Raw genomic sequence first — 16542 nt, 5'->3', positions numbered from 1 at the left:
CGATATTGCGATTGGGATTGGTAGATGGGGAATGAAGTGATAAAGTAAGCTTTGCCTGTTTCTTTTGTGTGTTTACAGTTGAACAAGGTTGGTCATATTGACATTGAGTTATTATGCTATTGAGAGTTTAGAGTTATTATTTGAGTTATTATTGTTATTACTTTGAGTATTACTATATTGTGATTGAAAAAGTTTTAAAATATGTTATTAATTGAGGGTGCGCCTCATAATCCGGTGCACCTTATATATGGAAAAAGTTTTGAAATTTGTCATTAATTGAGGTTGCGCCTTATAATCCGGTGCGCCTTATAGTGCGGAAAATACGGTAAGCTAAATATAAGTATTTCATCTAACGAGTGTAGATTAGAGAAAATTGGCATATTCACTGTGTAACTAAAGCCCTTAAAATCTTTCTTGGGGATTATTATCTGACCGATGAAGCATCGCAACACGTTTACAGTAATTGAATAAAAACGTTACGTAACAATTAATGAATTTAAGTTTTCTTTATATTTACGTATTGTTGATGGGACGTATCACTCATGTTCCTTTGGACTTCATATGCCTGTCTTGTAAAATATCAAATATTAAAGTCATTATTTATTTAATCAATGGTCGTATGGGCTCAGAGTGTAAACAAATAAATCCCATTTTCAAGCATTTAGGAATGAACACAGAGTGCTGTTTGAACCTCTTCCTATTTTGACAATCCAATGTCATTTATTCATAGTCACCAGCCTCTTGCTGTGTGTGTGTGTGTGTGTGTGTGTGTGTGTGTGTGTTTTAGATTTATCAAGATGATTGGCCCAAATGGTATCAGAATTGCCAACGGGGGGTTAAACGTCAATATCCTCATCGTTATTATTACAAATTTCCTATTTGTTTATATTGATTTCAATTTACAGCGTAAAAAGTTACAAAATCCATAATTATCCATATAATCAGTTGATAGGGGGTTTGATCTTTTTTTTTGTAACATACTTACATGCAACTTATTATGATCTAATGTTTTGGACAGGGGTGATACTGGTTTTGTTAACACGCTCGATCCTGCTCAGCGTGGCGCAAGGCATTGCTCAGGGAGTTTGTGTGAATGCAATCAGCAAGACAGCAAAGTTATTTACATCTCATCCAAAAGCATGAGACATTAATGGAAAGGGCAGGATGTCCTCTACTGTGCCCACTTTGATTTGATGGACCAAAAACGAAACCACACTACAGTGAACACGAATGAATAGGCTTCGTCTCTGTATATCGTACAATATTGTGCAGAGAGATGCATATGGCATCATCAAAGAAAACGCAGGTATTTTATCTTTAATCTTTCTGGAGCAGCAGCTGTCATATTAGTCAACTGTAATAAGTAGAAAGTTTTGCTAATCACGTCATGCACACTCGGTTCCGCTCCACGCATGCGAAAGCTGGCGTCAGCCTGATTGCGCTTTTTGCTTTCGAGGGCTCACATCAATGACTATTCTCTGGCCTTGACAGGCAATCCGTCTCAGTCGACTTCGCTCCACTACATGAACCCGTACCAGATGAACGCCTATGCCATGGCTCTCAAGGCGGTGGGTGAGATCATCCAGGACTATGACAGTGATAAGATGTTCCCTGCTTTGGGATTTGGAGCTAAGCTGCCCCCAGATGGTCGGGTCTCCCATGAGTTCCCCCTGGTGAGTCGTTTGTGACAGCAAATCATTTTTCATCGATCACGTCTCAAAACAAACACTGTTGCCACTGTGATCAATTCTATTTGGAGTAATTCATTCAAAACTGCCACCATCATTAAAAATAAAATAATTTCACTGCAGTGAGTAACTTTAATTTTTTTTTTGTAAATTGATATACCACTTTTTCTCTCAGAATATTTCAAATGGCACTACTTTCAACGTAAAGCTCGACAGAAAATAATGACTCTTCCAAATCAGTGGTGTTAAACCCATTTTAGCTCAGAGGCCACAAGGAGGAAAATCCATTCTCAGGTGGGCCGGACTGGTAAAATAATGGTATATAACTTAAAAGCAAAAGTAAAATAATCTCAGTATATAATTATTCAATTCACTTTATGGGCCAGATCTGGCCGTGCGGGCCATCGGTTTGACACCCCCGTTTCAAATCATTGGTTGGCTATGACCCTTCATGGAACAGTGATGTCCCCTTAAATTTATGGATTTTATAGATTTGGTGTTTCTGTTTGATTCCATAAAACACAAAATCTCTGCACTTTTGGTGCCACTATACTCATTCACTTGTGACACAACCTCTCCCCATAATGGACCTCCAGAAATTATTAGCAATGAGTTTGATTTGTACCATTAACGGAGAAAATACAACACATAAAATATATGGAACTGAAACCTTAAAAAAAAGAGTAATAATAAAAATTTCAAAGTCAGAACTACAAGACTATTGTCTTGTATTGTGTTGAAAATGACTTGCTCTCTTTTGTGATCCAACATTAACAATTAAACAAACAAGTCATTTTGGGGGGGTGGGGTCATGTACAAGATTTTGGCTCAATTTTCAATTATCTACCTTTTTTTTTACTCACAAAGACTTTTTAACAAAACTTCCTCCAAAAATGACAACTCGAAGAGGAAAACAAAACCGTAAAGAAGTTGACAGCTCATTATCTAGCGTGAAAAGCGAGCATAGCGCTTGACATCTCCACTCAGCACGCCTTCTCGTCAAACATTCCGAATAGATGGATTACAATGCATCACACACGACCCATATAGCTGTCCTTTCATCACAAAAAAACACTAGCTAAGCATTCTATCAAACTACTGTACACTCATGTTGACATTTATTCATTTATTTGTTTCTTTCGGGGGGCAGGAGCTGTACAACACATTGGTGATCATTTTTTGTTGTCTTTTAAATGTGCTATTCAACGTTCCCTCATTTATCTCAGAGATTTCTCAAAGATACCAGCAATAAACAAAATCTCTGAGTAGGGAATTTTTTGTTCTGCTTCTGTTCCCTTTTTCTTTGGTTATTTTGTTTCTTTTGTAAAAACAAAGTAAAAATCCATAAAATCACTATTTTTTTTCTCGTTTGAGACAGTAGGAAAGAGAAAAATCAAGAAAAATAAATGGGTAAACTTGCAATAGATATGATCATAAATGAAAACCCATGTCGGAGAAGTTGATTTTTGTTAATAATAAATCAATAAATACCCATACGTGACTGGCCTTCCATCTTCACTTCCATGATACCCATAGCGCCGAACAAATGCATTTGGACAAAACACTTAAGAGCCAGCTGTTTGGCAATTTGCTAGCATGAGAAGCTAACATAGCATAACATCTCGACTCAGTGCTCCTTTTAGTAAATCATCACAAACAGATAGAATGGATTGCAACACTCCGGTCACACAAGATCCAAAATATTGTCACATGAGAGTCCTTTCAGGCTAAATGCAACCAGTATCCCTATCACGCAATAACGTTACATTTTCAACCAGCTTGGCACAGAAACTCCTTAAGAAAAAAAAACGTGCCAAAAAATCAAAGATTTCATCGTTTGATGCTGTCTGGAATGACATCTAGTGAGGATTCTTTACGTTTGCATACCCTCATCGGCATACATGCTTGGGCGAGCCAGAATGTGTGGCTTTTCCACATATGCTTTGCATAATTCCAAATAAATGTAGCATGTGTATTTTCTCGTGTAAATGAGTTTCTGCCAAGCTGACTGGTGTAAGGAATCAATTTGTACCATCCCTCAGTCGGCTGCTGATTGTAGACGCTAATGAGAGGCTGTCGACGTCGGTATCGCTCCGTGTTTTCATTCAAATCAACAAATTGAGATTCATAGCAGCGTAACATCCGAGCCTTTTACGCTGACACTTCCTGCGAGTGGCTTTTAAAAATCAACTTTCACTTCTGAATTGAAATAGACATATTATTTCTAATTAGGTATGCTTGCACACTGTTGTTGCATTTGCGTATGGAACACGACATGCACACACAAGGCAGAAGGGCCGAAGGCGAGATTCAAGCCCAGAACCCATTAACTTTCGACTCCCCAAAAAATACTGACAAAACCCCCAACTTATCCAGCTGATGCTCTATTCCAACATCAGGGTATCACTTTATAGGGGGATCCTCTTTTTTTGTTGCCGCAAGTGCAGCCACCCTAACGTTTCCGCTTCCGACGACTGTTTTTATTTCATTTTACCAGAATGGCAATATAGAAAACCCGTACTGCAATGGCATGGAGGGGATTCTGGATGCGTACCACCAAAGCCTTAAGACGGTGCAGCTGTATGGACCCACCAACTTTTCTCCTGTTGTCAATCATGTGGCAAGGTAACGGCACAGCCACATCTCACATCACTCATTTGCACTTGCTGTCACCTGCAACGGGCCCACACAAAGAGTTATCCAATGATACTTTACCCTCCTGTCACATGAGGTCAAGAAACCTTTGTTTTTGTGATGGGAAAACTAGAGCACTTTGAGCATCAATACCAAATATTAGCATCGTGCCAATTTCGGGCCTTTATCCATGTTCTGGCCCTTCAAGCATCGACTAAAAATAATCAGCCAAATGGCCGATATTTGCTGATAGTTTTAGCTTTTTATTTGCTCTAACCATTAATAGCATTGTATACAGTAACACTGGTGTCGTTTTTTTACCACACATACAGTACACCCATACCATAATCTTGTAACCTTAAACCTCCAAGGAATTTCGCATCAAAGCTGAAGCACTAGGGATTTGAAATTTCACCAATCTTGGGACCCATGGCTAACACTTTCAACTTTGAACTAAGCAGAAAAATGCACTATAATTACGGTTTTGTAACCACTCACTATTGAACAAAATTTTACTGTTCCGCTATTTTGAAACAAGTGGGGGCGACCAATAGCAGACCAGCATCTCCGTGAGGAGACGCTGACCAATAGCAGAATTGTAGTGAGGCGTTGCAGGGACGGCAAATGAAAATAAGTGTAACTACCTAAAAACGCCTGCAGAGGGAGACGAAACAACACAACTACAGCCAAGCCCCTAGGGTCATGACAGTTGTTTTTGTCGCATAACCAGGAAAATGTCTTAAAGAGGGAATGAAAAAACTCAGTAGTCGACGTCGCAATATGAAAATAACGTAAGTCGGGGACATTGTAACACAGGGGTCCGCTGTATATGGATGAAAAAAGAACAAGGTTGTCCTAATTGTGTAAATGTTTGTACTGCTACCTGGTATCTGTATCAGGCCAATAATCAGCTTTATTTCAAAATCTCTGTACTGGTAAAGGCCCATTAAAGTGCATTTTGTGTATATGTTAAGAAATAGAAAAAAGTTGACCATTGACCATTGATTTTGTGTAATCTGAAAACGCTTTTATCAAAGTACCAGTGATATTGGTATATCACATCATTTGATATCTTTCAGCATCATTCCAAATCATCCCATATCATTCACATGCCCGTATTATTTGATTCAGTTTTTGAGCATTCGCGGGCAATTTCACTAGAAAATGCTTCTTCTAAGTTCTGCTCTAATTTACAGACAACTTAACAGGAGGGTTAACATTTGCCCTATAAATGAGTTTTTAATGCAATGGAGCACGCCACACGCTTGATTCATTTCTAACAAGCTTTGCAAATTATGAAATTATCATCCAATGAATTTACTGGCTATACTACATACTGGGATGATGAATGACTGTGCAATAAGCCTCCCATATTGATGTGAAATGTGGCACCATTAGAGAGTGCGATAACATGGTTTAATTTAAAAATGAGCTTTAGCCATATACTGTATAAAGTCAGAACATTGAAATAAATGTTCAATGTTCGAATGAAAGTAGTATGAGCAATCTTTCTATTATTGCTTCATGTAGGCGAACTAAGTAATGATGCTGGGAGAGGAAAAAAGTTTTTAGAGCATCTGCTCTATGGTCTCCATGGTAACTGGTCACACAGTTAACACGTTACAAAGAAGCTTGATTGTATAATGTAAAAGAGTCTCATACGGCACCACGCAGTGCAGATTTACATCTAACAGGCAGTATGAATTTATAAATAGATGCAATAATCAAGTAAATGCTTGAACGTTCATAATGAGTCAGCTCAGCTATTGTCATGTTCTGTAGGTGTTGTTGGGGTTTTTGGTTGTGGGTTAATTTGGGGAGTTTCTGTTCATGTCCAATCATGGGGTACTTGTGTCATGTTCTTGTTTCTGTTCCCCTCATGTCTGTCCTTGTTATATCTGTGTTTAGCCTCCACCCTCACCCCCCCTCCGATGTGTCTACCAATCAGGTTCCCTACCTCATGTCCCTGCCCTGCTATTTTAGGTTACCTGATTAGTGTTGAGAGTATTTAGTTCCCTGTTTAGTTTCCCTTTTTGTCAGATCATTCTCTTGTCTAGTCCTGTCTACCTGCCAGCTCATGTTTTTTGGTGTGTTACCCGCTTGCTAGTATTATGTAGTTTGCTGTCCACTTTTTCCACATCCTGATTTTGCTTTCCGTTTTGCTAATGAGAATGGCTTATCTCACGCATTAATTGTCCCGGAGCTTCCCTACACCTGGGTCCAATATCACGCTGGCATTTGCCTAAGCCACGCCGCGTTATCACATTTATGGTTTCATTCGGGACCCAGTTTAATTAGTCATAGTAAGTCATAAATAAATTCTTTGTCACTGTAAAGTGACAACATAAACAATCTCCTTTACACCTTCACAAGAATGATACACAGCCAGTCCAAGCCGCCTCAGTAAACAAATAGGAAGACATGGGACGTGCATGCTTAAGCGCATGAAGTGATACAAGAAAACTATCACACAGAGATTGTGTTGTTCCTGCAGTTTGTGCCGCCACCTAGCAAGAAGGCAATTAGCCCTTGCTTCTCAACTAACTTGTTTGTTTGAAATAAGTTGTGCTACATTCCCATGCTCCTTTCATACTTGTCTAATACAGTGTTTTTCAACCAGCTGGTGGTGTTTTGCGGCATTTTTTTCAATGAAAGAAATGTGCCTTGGCTCAAAATAGCTTGAAAAACACTGGTCTACTAAGTAATGACTGAAAGGTTTCACCCTCATATCAAAGGCACCTGCTTTGTGTGCTAACCAAGAACCAAATTGAAGTGTGTGACAAACCACGACACATCCTGGAGCCACTTCTCAAGAAAAAAACAACGACGACAACATTTGTTTAACTCGGGCCCTGGGTGTTATGGATGAAAGTTAAGTAGGTACACAAATGCAGGAAGTAAAGGTGCAATGTTACATATCAGTGATTTCTGTTGTCCATCCCTACCTGCGTACCAGTTACACTATGTGCATCCATGCATACACCAGCAGTGTATTAAATAATGCGTTACAAAAGTCATGTAATTACTGTAGTGCATTAGTTTTTGCTGTGACACGGTAGAGTATTGCATTACATACAAAAAAACTAATATTTCACTTGGTATAAATGAGAGTAACTCAAAGCATAATAATGCATTTTTAACATCAAAGTGGTGTTTTTTTTCCGCAAATTTGCCATAAAAACCCTAGGATCTTAGGAGAAAAGTTGTTTACTTTCTGTTTTTACTACCTACTACAGCAGAGATGAGTGCAGCAGCAGCAGACGTTTGAATATGGACAATGCGTACACAAGATGGACATACACCCATTACTTTCTGTTCCTCAGAGATAAAGACAAGAAGCATGCAATAGTTAGGTACACTGTGTGCACGACACACTAAATGTCGTTTTTGCCAAGTAGCACTAGTAATTTGACAAAACATTTAGAGTGGTTCCATAGAAACATGAAGTTAGCGAAAAGAAAACACGCAGAGGATTGAGAGTGAGGATAAAACAAAGCAGGCAAAATTATCGTTCTCTTGCTCAGGAATGCCACTTTGACCTCAAGAGGGTTGGAGACTTGTGGCGGAGTATGTCGTACGTAGAAGATATGTTGCCATTTTCCACAGTGGATTCGCCAGCATTTCTAACCCTTGTCAGTGAGAAACCTGTCGCAACTAGCTATAATGACAAGGTAAGCTAACACAATTTTCCCCGTACAATGGCTATTAATAATAGTCTCTAAATAGTTCTGGTCAATATGTATTAAGATGAAGCATACAAAAACTCATGTTAAACAGTACGTTGAAATTGTAGAATGCACTGTTTCTACCTAAAGCATAAACAATGTATAACTATGCTGTGAAGCTAAGTAATAAAGGGATTAAAATACAAAAAAAAAAAAAGTATTTTGTCATGTCCTAAAAGGATTAAATGCAATACAAAATAAGTGAATTGTGCTGGTTTAGGCTCAAGCCAACCTTCCACTGGATGTGTAATGAGCGTAATGAGATGAAATCCATATTTCCAGTTAGTTTGTTGAGAGTAACATGAAAGTAATGCAATAAGTGTAATGCCTTACATGTCAAATACAGTAATATTGTAACGTAAGTAATTACTTTAAAATGACAGTAATAAGTAATAAATAATGCATTACATTTTTGAAGTAAGTTGCCCAATACTTGAGGCGGGAAACTACATTGTGTGGCCACAGCTGTCCTGGGGCAGAATGACGGAAGCATGGCCACTATATTGCACCCATGCACCGACAAGTGCAGGCAAGGTAGGTGAAGTGTCTTGCCCAAGGACACGATGACGCTTGACTCCGACATAGCGGACACCTGACCCTTGGGTTACTGGATGACCTGCTCTACCACTCTAAAACTGTATTCTGCAAGCTCTTTTACCAAAATATAAATGATTAGAGAGTGTGATAGTTAGCATAGTTGCTTCACTTCCGAGATTCTGGCCCGAGAAGAAAGAGGTATCTGGAAAGTGTTCGTTTTTAGTACAAGTGTCAGGTTTATATGTGAGGAGAACTTTCTTTTGTTTGGCGTCTTGCATAAGGTTGCATGCCTCATTTTTATTTTTTTTTAGCTGTTTACCAGTCTAAAGTGCATCTTCACTGATAATCACTGCTTGCATCAAAGATCACTAACTTGGTGGCCTGCAGCCTGTGCTAAAAATATCTATTCGGTGTTGGTATTTTGACACAACTAGGTATGTTAAGAAGTGATCGTTTGAAACCATTCATGTTAATCGAAATATTTATCTCATATTTAACCGTTAATGCATTGATAATTATTGTGGAAAATATTATATAATATATGATATATATTATCATTTAAAAAAAAATACATTCCTTATTTATTTGCACCTTCTTGAGTCATTGAAAGTAGAGGAAGCGCTTCTTCTATGTTATACTGCCTCCTAGTTGCTAAGTTTGCTACATCAGAAGAAATACCGCAATTAATTGAGTTGTACCATTAGTTCTATGATAACTTGATTCTTTACATTCATGTCATTACTATGTAGTTATTTTAAAAGGCAATATTATTGAGTGTTTTTTACCTATAAAAAGAAAAAGTTACAAATTGTGGAAAGATGATTGCTTGTTATTGTATATCCAAAGGCGCAACCACTGTGTTCACAATTGCATATTGCTGACATTGAGCGGAAACCGCCATGTTCGAATTAGGTCCGTTTCTTTTTTTTCTCTTTTCTTTTTTTTAACAAATCTATAGTATTGAGAGTCCCTCATTGGCTTTGTACTTTTATAAATTAAACCTTTATGCGTCAGAGTAGTAAAAATGCACCATGCTACATTTACCGTATGCCTTTATCTTGACCCATTTTCAAGGTACAACCTGTTGAAATAGTGATATTGAAATGACACAATTTTATTGGAAACAAAATCTGGTGCCAAAAGGGTTAAGTGTAATATGATGCAATAATGGATCAGCATGTATGTGTGTGTGTTTTTAATGGTCTTGTAGATGGATGTATCTAAAAAGCAAAGCGTTGAGAGTCTCAGTCCCTGAAATGCACAAAGCAACGTCTATTCAGTTGGGGCCACGCCGCCGCCAAGTGTAAAAGCCCACAAAATGTTGAGGCGCACACGCTAACCACTTGTTCACCTTGATGCCCCACAACCACATCCTGAGCACGTGCGTCCTTTGAAATGTTCTGACCCACCTTTGGATCTCACCATTGTTTGCTGTCCGTTCTCAAATGTTTTCAGGAAATGGGAATGTAAAACTGCATCGCTTGCATAAACAGTAGAATCAATTATTCATGAGGCAGCCAGAGAGGCCGTGAAAGTAGGCCACGCTTACTGTGCGCCGTCTCCGCTGGCTTTGGTAAAAGTGTCTGGAAGGACCTGGGAGACACGCAGCACTACGGCATATGTCGCTTATTTACATTCCATATAAAGCTTGTATGGCATGGGTAAAGTAACTGATGCGTGGCAAGGAATATTTTATGCCTTCTTCTTTTTTTTCTTCCTCTTTCTTTTTTTCTTTCTTCCTCTTTCTTATTTTCTTCCTCTTTTTTTTGTCGTCGTACGTTTCTGCGTGTCCCCTGTTTGTTCCATTTCTCACTGACATCAGTTCTATTTGGAATAATTTATTCCAGAGTGTCATCACTTTGTCACCATTATCATACCATACCATACCATAATTTTGCTTTGCAAGCAATATTTTAGTGATAATATTTCAAGATTATTAATTTGAGTACCTCAATTCCCCCAAAAATGTAAGTCCCCCCCCCTTTTTTTTTTCGCTTTACGTATCCGTTTATTTAGTTTACGCTCTCAGGAAGAAGTCGATTCAACCCCAAGTTGTACGCTGCCAATTTGGAGGGAAGGTCACCTTCAAAATAAACTTAAAAGTTCCAAATAACATTTAGACATTAATGCGTTGATATACTTTTATTTTGAAGTTGATCCTAACAGTATGTCGGGGCATACTGTTATGCTGACATTGTATACACGCCTGCGACTGTTAGCAGTCAGCAACAACTGGGAGCATTAGCGGTGCCCCATAAAGGCTGGTGACAGCCATCAGATTATTTTTCAAAAACAGTTGAACTCATTCACAGGCCATTTCACCTGGAAAACTAATCATCCATCCGTTTTCTAAAGCCGCTTATCCTCACAAGGGTCGCAGACTCGCTGGCGCCTATCCCAGCTGACTTCGGGCACGAGGCGGAGGACACCCTCAACTGATTGCCAGCCAATTGCAGGACACACAGAGACGGACACCCATTCACGCACCTAATACACCTGCCATGCATGTTTTTGGAGTGTGGGAGAGAGAAAGAACCCCGGGCTCGGGGAGAACATGCAAACTCCACATAAGTGGATTTGAACTCGGGTCCCTGAACTGTGAGGCGGACATTGCGCCACCGAGCCGCCCCTGGAAAGCTATATAAGTCAAAAATGTAGTTGAACTGGGCTGCCGGTGAAAGGGTTTGTAAATGTAATTTTTCAACGGACAGTTACCTTTCCTACTGATCAATTTTTTACAAACCAGCAAAATTGCTACAAGGCTTGTGAAATTCCATTGGGCAAATGGGTATAAATGTGTCGAAAACCTTACTAATGTTTTTAAAGAGAAAACTAATGTTGCCAAGTACCTTTTGGATTTAATTGAAAAATGCTGATGATTTCAGAATGGTCGTTAAAAAGTTGGTCAATACTTACATTGAATTTGTTTTCCTTCTTTATTCATAATGACTCTTAAAGCAAATTTATAAATGTCTTATTTTTATTCACATATTTTATTTTTCATTTTCTTATTTTTACCAATTTATTTGATCGAATCTTCAGCAAGATATCCAAATAACAAAAAGTACGATAGCTGCAGCCCTATTATTGATTGATGTGAGTGGCATTTGGCATGGGTGCCTCGGTCTAATATTTGCTCAAACACTGGCCGTCGTAGCCCGTGTCTCGTGTCGCGTTACAAAAAAGATGGATGTCAAGTTTTCAGTGTACCGCCGATGTGCTTGTCTCCCTCAGGTACGCGGCAGCGGTGCAGGACGGCTCGCAATATTTTGTGCTGCTCATCATCACGGACGGCGTGATCTCGGACATGGCTCAAACCAAGGAGGCCATCGTCAACGTAAGTGCGGCCGTGGGCTTTCCGTTTGAGACGCCGTTCGTGTTTTCTACTCCGCTGGTTTCCTCTACCGCTTTTCTTGTATGTTCCCATTTATGGAGACCACAAGGGAGGACGGGATGTCAGGGAGACTTAAATGGATTCATATTTAGCATCTAAAGGGAATTTGTTTCATCCCCCAAAGTTGGAGCCCAATCAGAGTGACAGTAGGGCTCTTGGATCATTATATCATCAAAGTCTCAGAAAAATGTACGGTATGCGCTCTTTGAGTGACCATTGCTCATTGGACTTCATGATAAATGTTCTATCTTTAAGAGTTATATCCGACAATGTTTAAAGTGGGGTTCAAATGAATTCTTTGTATGGATAATGTCGCTAAAGGGACATATGTGAAAGGGGCATTTTACATACATAGTACACAAATAGCCGAGTCAAGCCGAGTCCCCTGTTTTTTTTTTGTTTGTTTTGTTTTTGTTTTTTTTGGGGGGGGGGGGGGGGGGCATCACAGAGGATGCAGCTGGCCTCCCGTAGACCCCCAGCAGACTGGGTTTAAAGGGAATTTGCGACTGTTAATTAAACCATTGGAACAGCCACACCTTCCTTTTAAGATCTTGTCTGCTGCTCTGCTCAACGTCTCTGAACGTCGTCCTGCTTCACCTGGAACTCACCTTTCCTGCTTCTTCTCCGTGTGTGTGTATGCGTATGTGTGTGCGTATGTGTACGTCTTTGCTTGTGTGTGTGCCTATGGAAAGACATATCTGATGCTAATTGAGCGCTGAAACATAGATTCAAATCTGACTAATATATTCACATATCTACACAGGCAGCCGGTAGGGATTCACTCTATCTTTGATGTTTTTCCAAATTTAACATTGCAGATGATAAGAATTCTGTCTGACCCTAAGGGTGTCTTTGCTTGAAGAAATAAATTTAAAATCAAATGGACCCCGGTTGCAAATCCTACACGAGACTTTTAAATCGGGACTGTAGATTTTGTTTTGTTTTTTATAATAGATAGATAGATAAAACATATGTGTGTATATATATATATATATATATATATATATATATATATATATATATATATATATATATATATATGTTTCCAATATGTGTGTGTGTGCGTGTGTGTGTGTGTGTGTGTGTGTGTGTGTGTGTGTGTGTGTGTGTGTGTGTGTGTGTGGAGACAAAACGTTTCAGAAAAATAAAAGGTTTTAGATCAATTATTTTTAAACAGTCCGCATCAAGGGCTGAACACTCGCTGCAGCTGCTGAATCACTTTTATCCCAGTGTTATTCCTATGTAAGAACTCTTTTGTCTGAGACACGCATCAGCAACCGAAAAGAAGTTTCTTTTTTTTTCCAAGTTACCTCTGAGTTTGTCCAGTTCATTTTGAAATTCAAAAGATGCCCTTGAGCGGTGAAGCCTGCCCACTTTGGTGTTTCAGTATACATACTGCTAACAAATATATATGCTGAGTGAGGAATGCCACAGGCGGAATATTTCATCTCTGTATGCTTTCTAAGGTTTCTATATATCTATTTAAATGCCCCGTAGAAGATGATTCTGTCAGGGCTACAAGTGCAAAACAAGAGGTTACGGATAAATAAGGATAGAGGTGTATAGGTGGTGTAATACCTTGCACCTTAACCAGCCATTGTCAATGAGCAGCTACGCCCCCCCCCCCCCCCCCCCCCCCCCCCCACACACACACACACACATACATTTTCTCTTAGACACTCCCACCCACCTCCGCCCCCTCAGGAAGAAAGACTGCCTACTTTATCCCTGTGAATGTCTTTCTACAACATACAGTACAACATTTATTTAGATGATGTGCACTGGAACGATAACAGAAAAAACATGTAAATGGATTATTTACTTCCAAACATTTGATTTACTAAATCAAACATTTTTATTTGATGCCAAATGTACATTTTGATAATCTTACTGTGAATTATACATTGAAAGAATTCCTAGGGTGCATCTAGGCAGGCAAACGAGAGGTTGGTTACCAGTGCTGGACTTTTTTTTTTTTTTTTTTTTTTTTTTAATAATTAAAATGTAATAGTTCCAAGTTACTTTCCAAAATAGTTAATTGAATGGGTAATGGCATTTTTGTACTCCTTCATTCATGAACAGTTTGTCGGTACCAAAGTTGTTTTGCCGAAAGACCGCCTTATGATGAAAACTTCTTTCGAATCTCTTGTCTTTAGCTCAACGCCCCAGTCCTCTCTTTTATCCCTCAGCCAGGTGGCTTTTGCAGATACAGCTTTTGAGGTCATGATGCATGTTGGGCGATGTCATTCCTGGATTGTCTGCCATTTTGGGGTGTGGCATTGGCTTTTGAAAGGGGGGGGGGGGGGCGTCCCTCCACCACACGTCCCCTTGTGATGCTACAGTATGTTTGTACCTTTTATAGCAAAGTCTTCGCACCTGAAAATGCTAGTTTGAACTCTCCAGATTCGCTATTGCTGCATCCAGTTTGTCTTGTATGGCCGTAAAAGGCGCATTGAAGTATGCAACAACATGCACCTAGCCACCATGATTGGTTTATAGTGACCAGGGCATCTATTGGTCCATTCCTGAAGCTCTTCTTCAAGGCCTCATGTTCTTGATGTAGATTTTTCAATGAATTGATTTAAATGGCAGTAAGAGTTAGAGGGTGACATTTTTTCCAAAATCTCACGGAATGCAAGTGTCAATATATAGTTTTTAAAAACCTAATTAAAACTAAGACACAACACTGACTGAAAAAAATAATTTTACTTAACGCTGCCAAATGTCCAAAATGTCCGGGAAGTGTCACGAAACATGGCCTCATCCTCACCCACATAAGCCCGGTGGCGTGATTTCATCTCAAGATTGAAAGTCTGAACACTTTTTAGATCATATTGAGCTAATATGTTTGAGTCAGGTAAGACCTTATCAAAAGACTGTCGATAACGAAAGTATTTCACACTTTTCCCCTGTTCGAGCACAGATGTAATGGGTTTTGAAGAATAAGTACAAATTGTCGTAAATAATACATTAGTTTTATCTTACGTACACTTTTCCTTTACCTCATCTACAAATGACCCTGAGCGGAGAGATTTTTAATAAAGATCTAGTGGTGCCCTGCTGCAATAATCACACATTTACATAGTTTGAACTAAAATGAGTCTTATTTTATGTTTTAAAATCCACATCATGGAAATATGCACAGTTTAATGGTGGTTGTAAAGCCTTCACTTTCTGGCCACAGTCGCTCAATTATGTATTTCCTCTAAGGCCTCTGGACACTTCACACTGACTGTGCTATAATGCGCTATGAAATGAAGCCAAGAAACCTTTATGAACTCATCTATAATTTATGTTTCTCTTCTTTCTGCGTATCTATTATGATCGTTTATTCTTTGGGGATCTGTCGACGGGCGTGGTTGGAATGCAGAATGAGATACCATGTAGTACACCCGTTCATTAAGATCACAAATTCTGTCGACTGCAGTACAATCTAACACTACTCACAGTCTCATGGTCCTTTGCAAACAACAACTGCTGAGTAGCCAAGACCCACGTTCCGACAGGACACGCTCAGCTGCGATATGATTGCCAAGAATGTTAGTGGGATTCGCGGTACTCTCGTTTGCCTGCATTCCTGCATCCCCGACGCGTGATATTTGCCGTGGGACGAGTAATTTCAAATCGTAGCGCGTCCACCGGATACAACATTTTTTTGTAGGGGGGTTGCTAAAAAAGTGTTTCTTACGAGGCAATTGCAGCCGGCAGCGTCAGCTTACTATCAGTTTGACTCATACGCTTTGGCCAATCACATTCTCACGTTCACTTCTGCAAATAAACAGATTAATAGAGTACCTTTATTTTTTTTTAAATCAACTCAAGTTCTCAAACAATGATGGAATTTGAAATGCTTTCTTATGCGTCATTAGCTTCTAAACTGTGAAAGTGATCTGAAATTAAAAACACATAATTTGTTACTTTGCGTCATCATGTTTCCCGAGGAAAACCGGGGGCAGGTGAAAGAAGATTAACAGAAGAATTTGATTTAAGACCAACAATTAAGACAATTAAGTTGCACAGTTTTGACAAACAGTACTAGCAGATGTGCACAAGCACCATTATGCAAATTTTCCAGCGCAGCCCCAACGGTGGTCATGAAACTCAAAACGGAACATGATATAATTCAGCATCCAAAATTGCAAAATCTTTACCCTGTGACTTACTTCTCTTGTCACTCACCACAGGCGGCCAAACTACCAATGTCCATCATCATCGTTGGGGTCGGACAAGCTGAGTTTGACGGTAAGTCACCAAATCACCAATCACAGATCTTTTGTTTGTTAGTCAGATCGGTGACTTTAGCTAGGCTATTATTTCGCAGTGACCTTTAATAGTGCGACATTACAAGAAGGTGATTTTTGGACATGGTTCCCTCATTTATTACAGAAGGCAACCAACTCAACGTTACGGTTTAAAACAACACGTGTCGCTTATAAATTGCTGTGCAAAGAGCAAAATTTCGTCATACAATGAGAGACAGTCGAAACGATAAATTATCCAAATAAAAAGAGGAAACACCATCAAACGCCGAAGCAATAGCCAGTCTCGCGCAGAGTCCAAAACA

The 16542-nt window shown here is 39.3% G+C and overlaps 1 protein-coding gene across 2 annotated transcripts in view; it reads left to right on the top strand.

Annotated features, from left to right (window-relative positions):
- The window catches only part of cpne5a (copine Va), a 95180-nt gene that overhangs the window by 71238 nt on the left and 7400 nt on the right, over window positions 1–16542 (top strand). For both annotated transcript variants that reach the window (XM_088407822.1, XM_088407821.1), the window contains 4 exons: window positions 1492–1673; window positions 4186–4313; window positions 11819–11921; window positions 16163–16220. In XM_088407822.1, coding sequence (XP_088263948.1) covers window positions 1492–1673; window positions 4186–4313; window positions 11819–11921; window positions 16163–16220 — 471 coding nt within the window. The remainder of the gene's footprint in view (window positions 1–1491; window positions 1674–4185; window positions 4314–11818; window positions 11922–16162; window positions 16221–16542) is intronic.

Source organism: Hippichthys cyanospilos, chromosome 2, assembly GCF_059441005.1.
Source record: "Hippichthys cyanospilos isolate Australia breed blue-spotted pipefish chromosome 2, RoL_Hcya_1.0, whole genome shotgun sequence".
In the NCBI taxonomy this organism is placed as follows: Eukaryota; Metazoa; Chordata; class Actinopteri; order Syngnathiformes; family Syngnathidae; genus Hippichthys; species Hippichthys cyanospilos.
The sequence above is the reverse complement of the archived record's forward strand: the minus strand, read 5'-3'. Positions and strand labels throughout refer to the sequence as shown.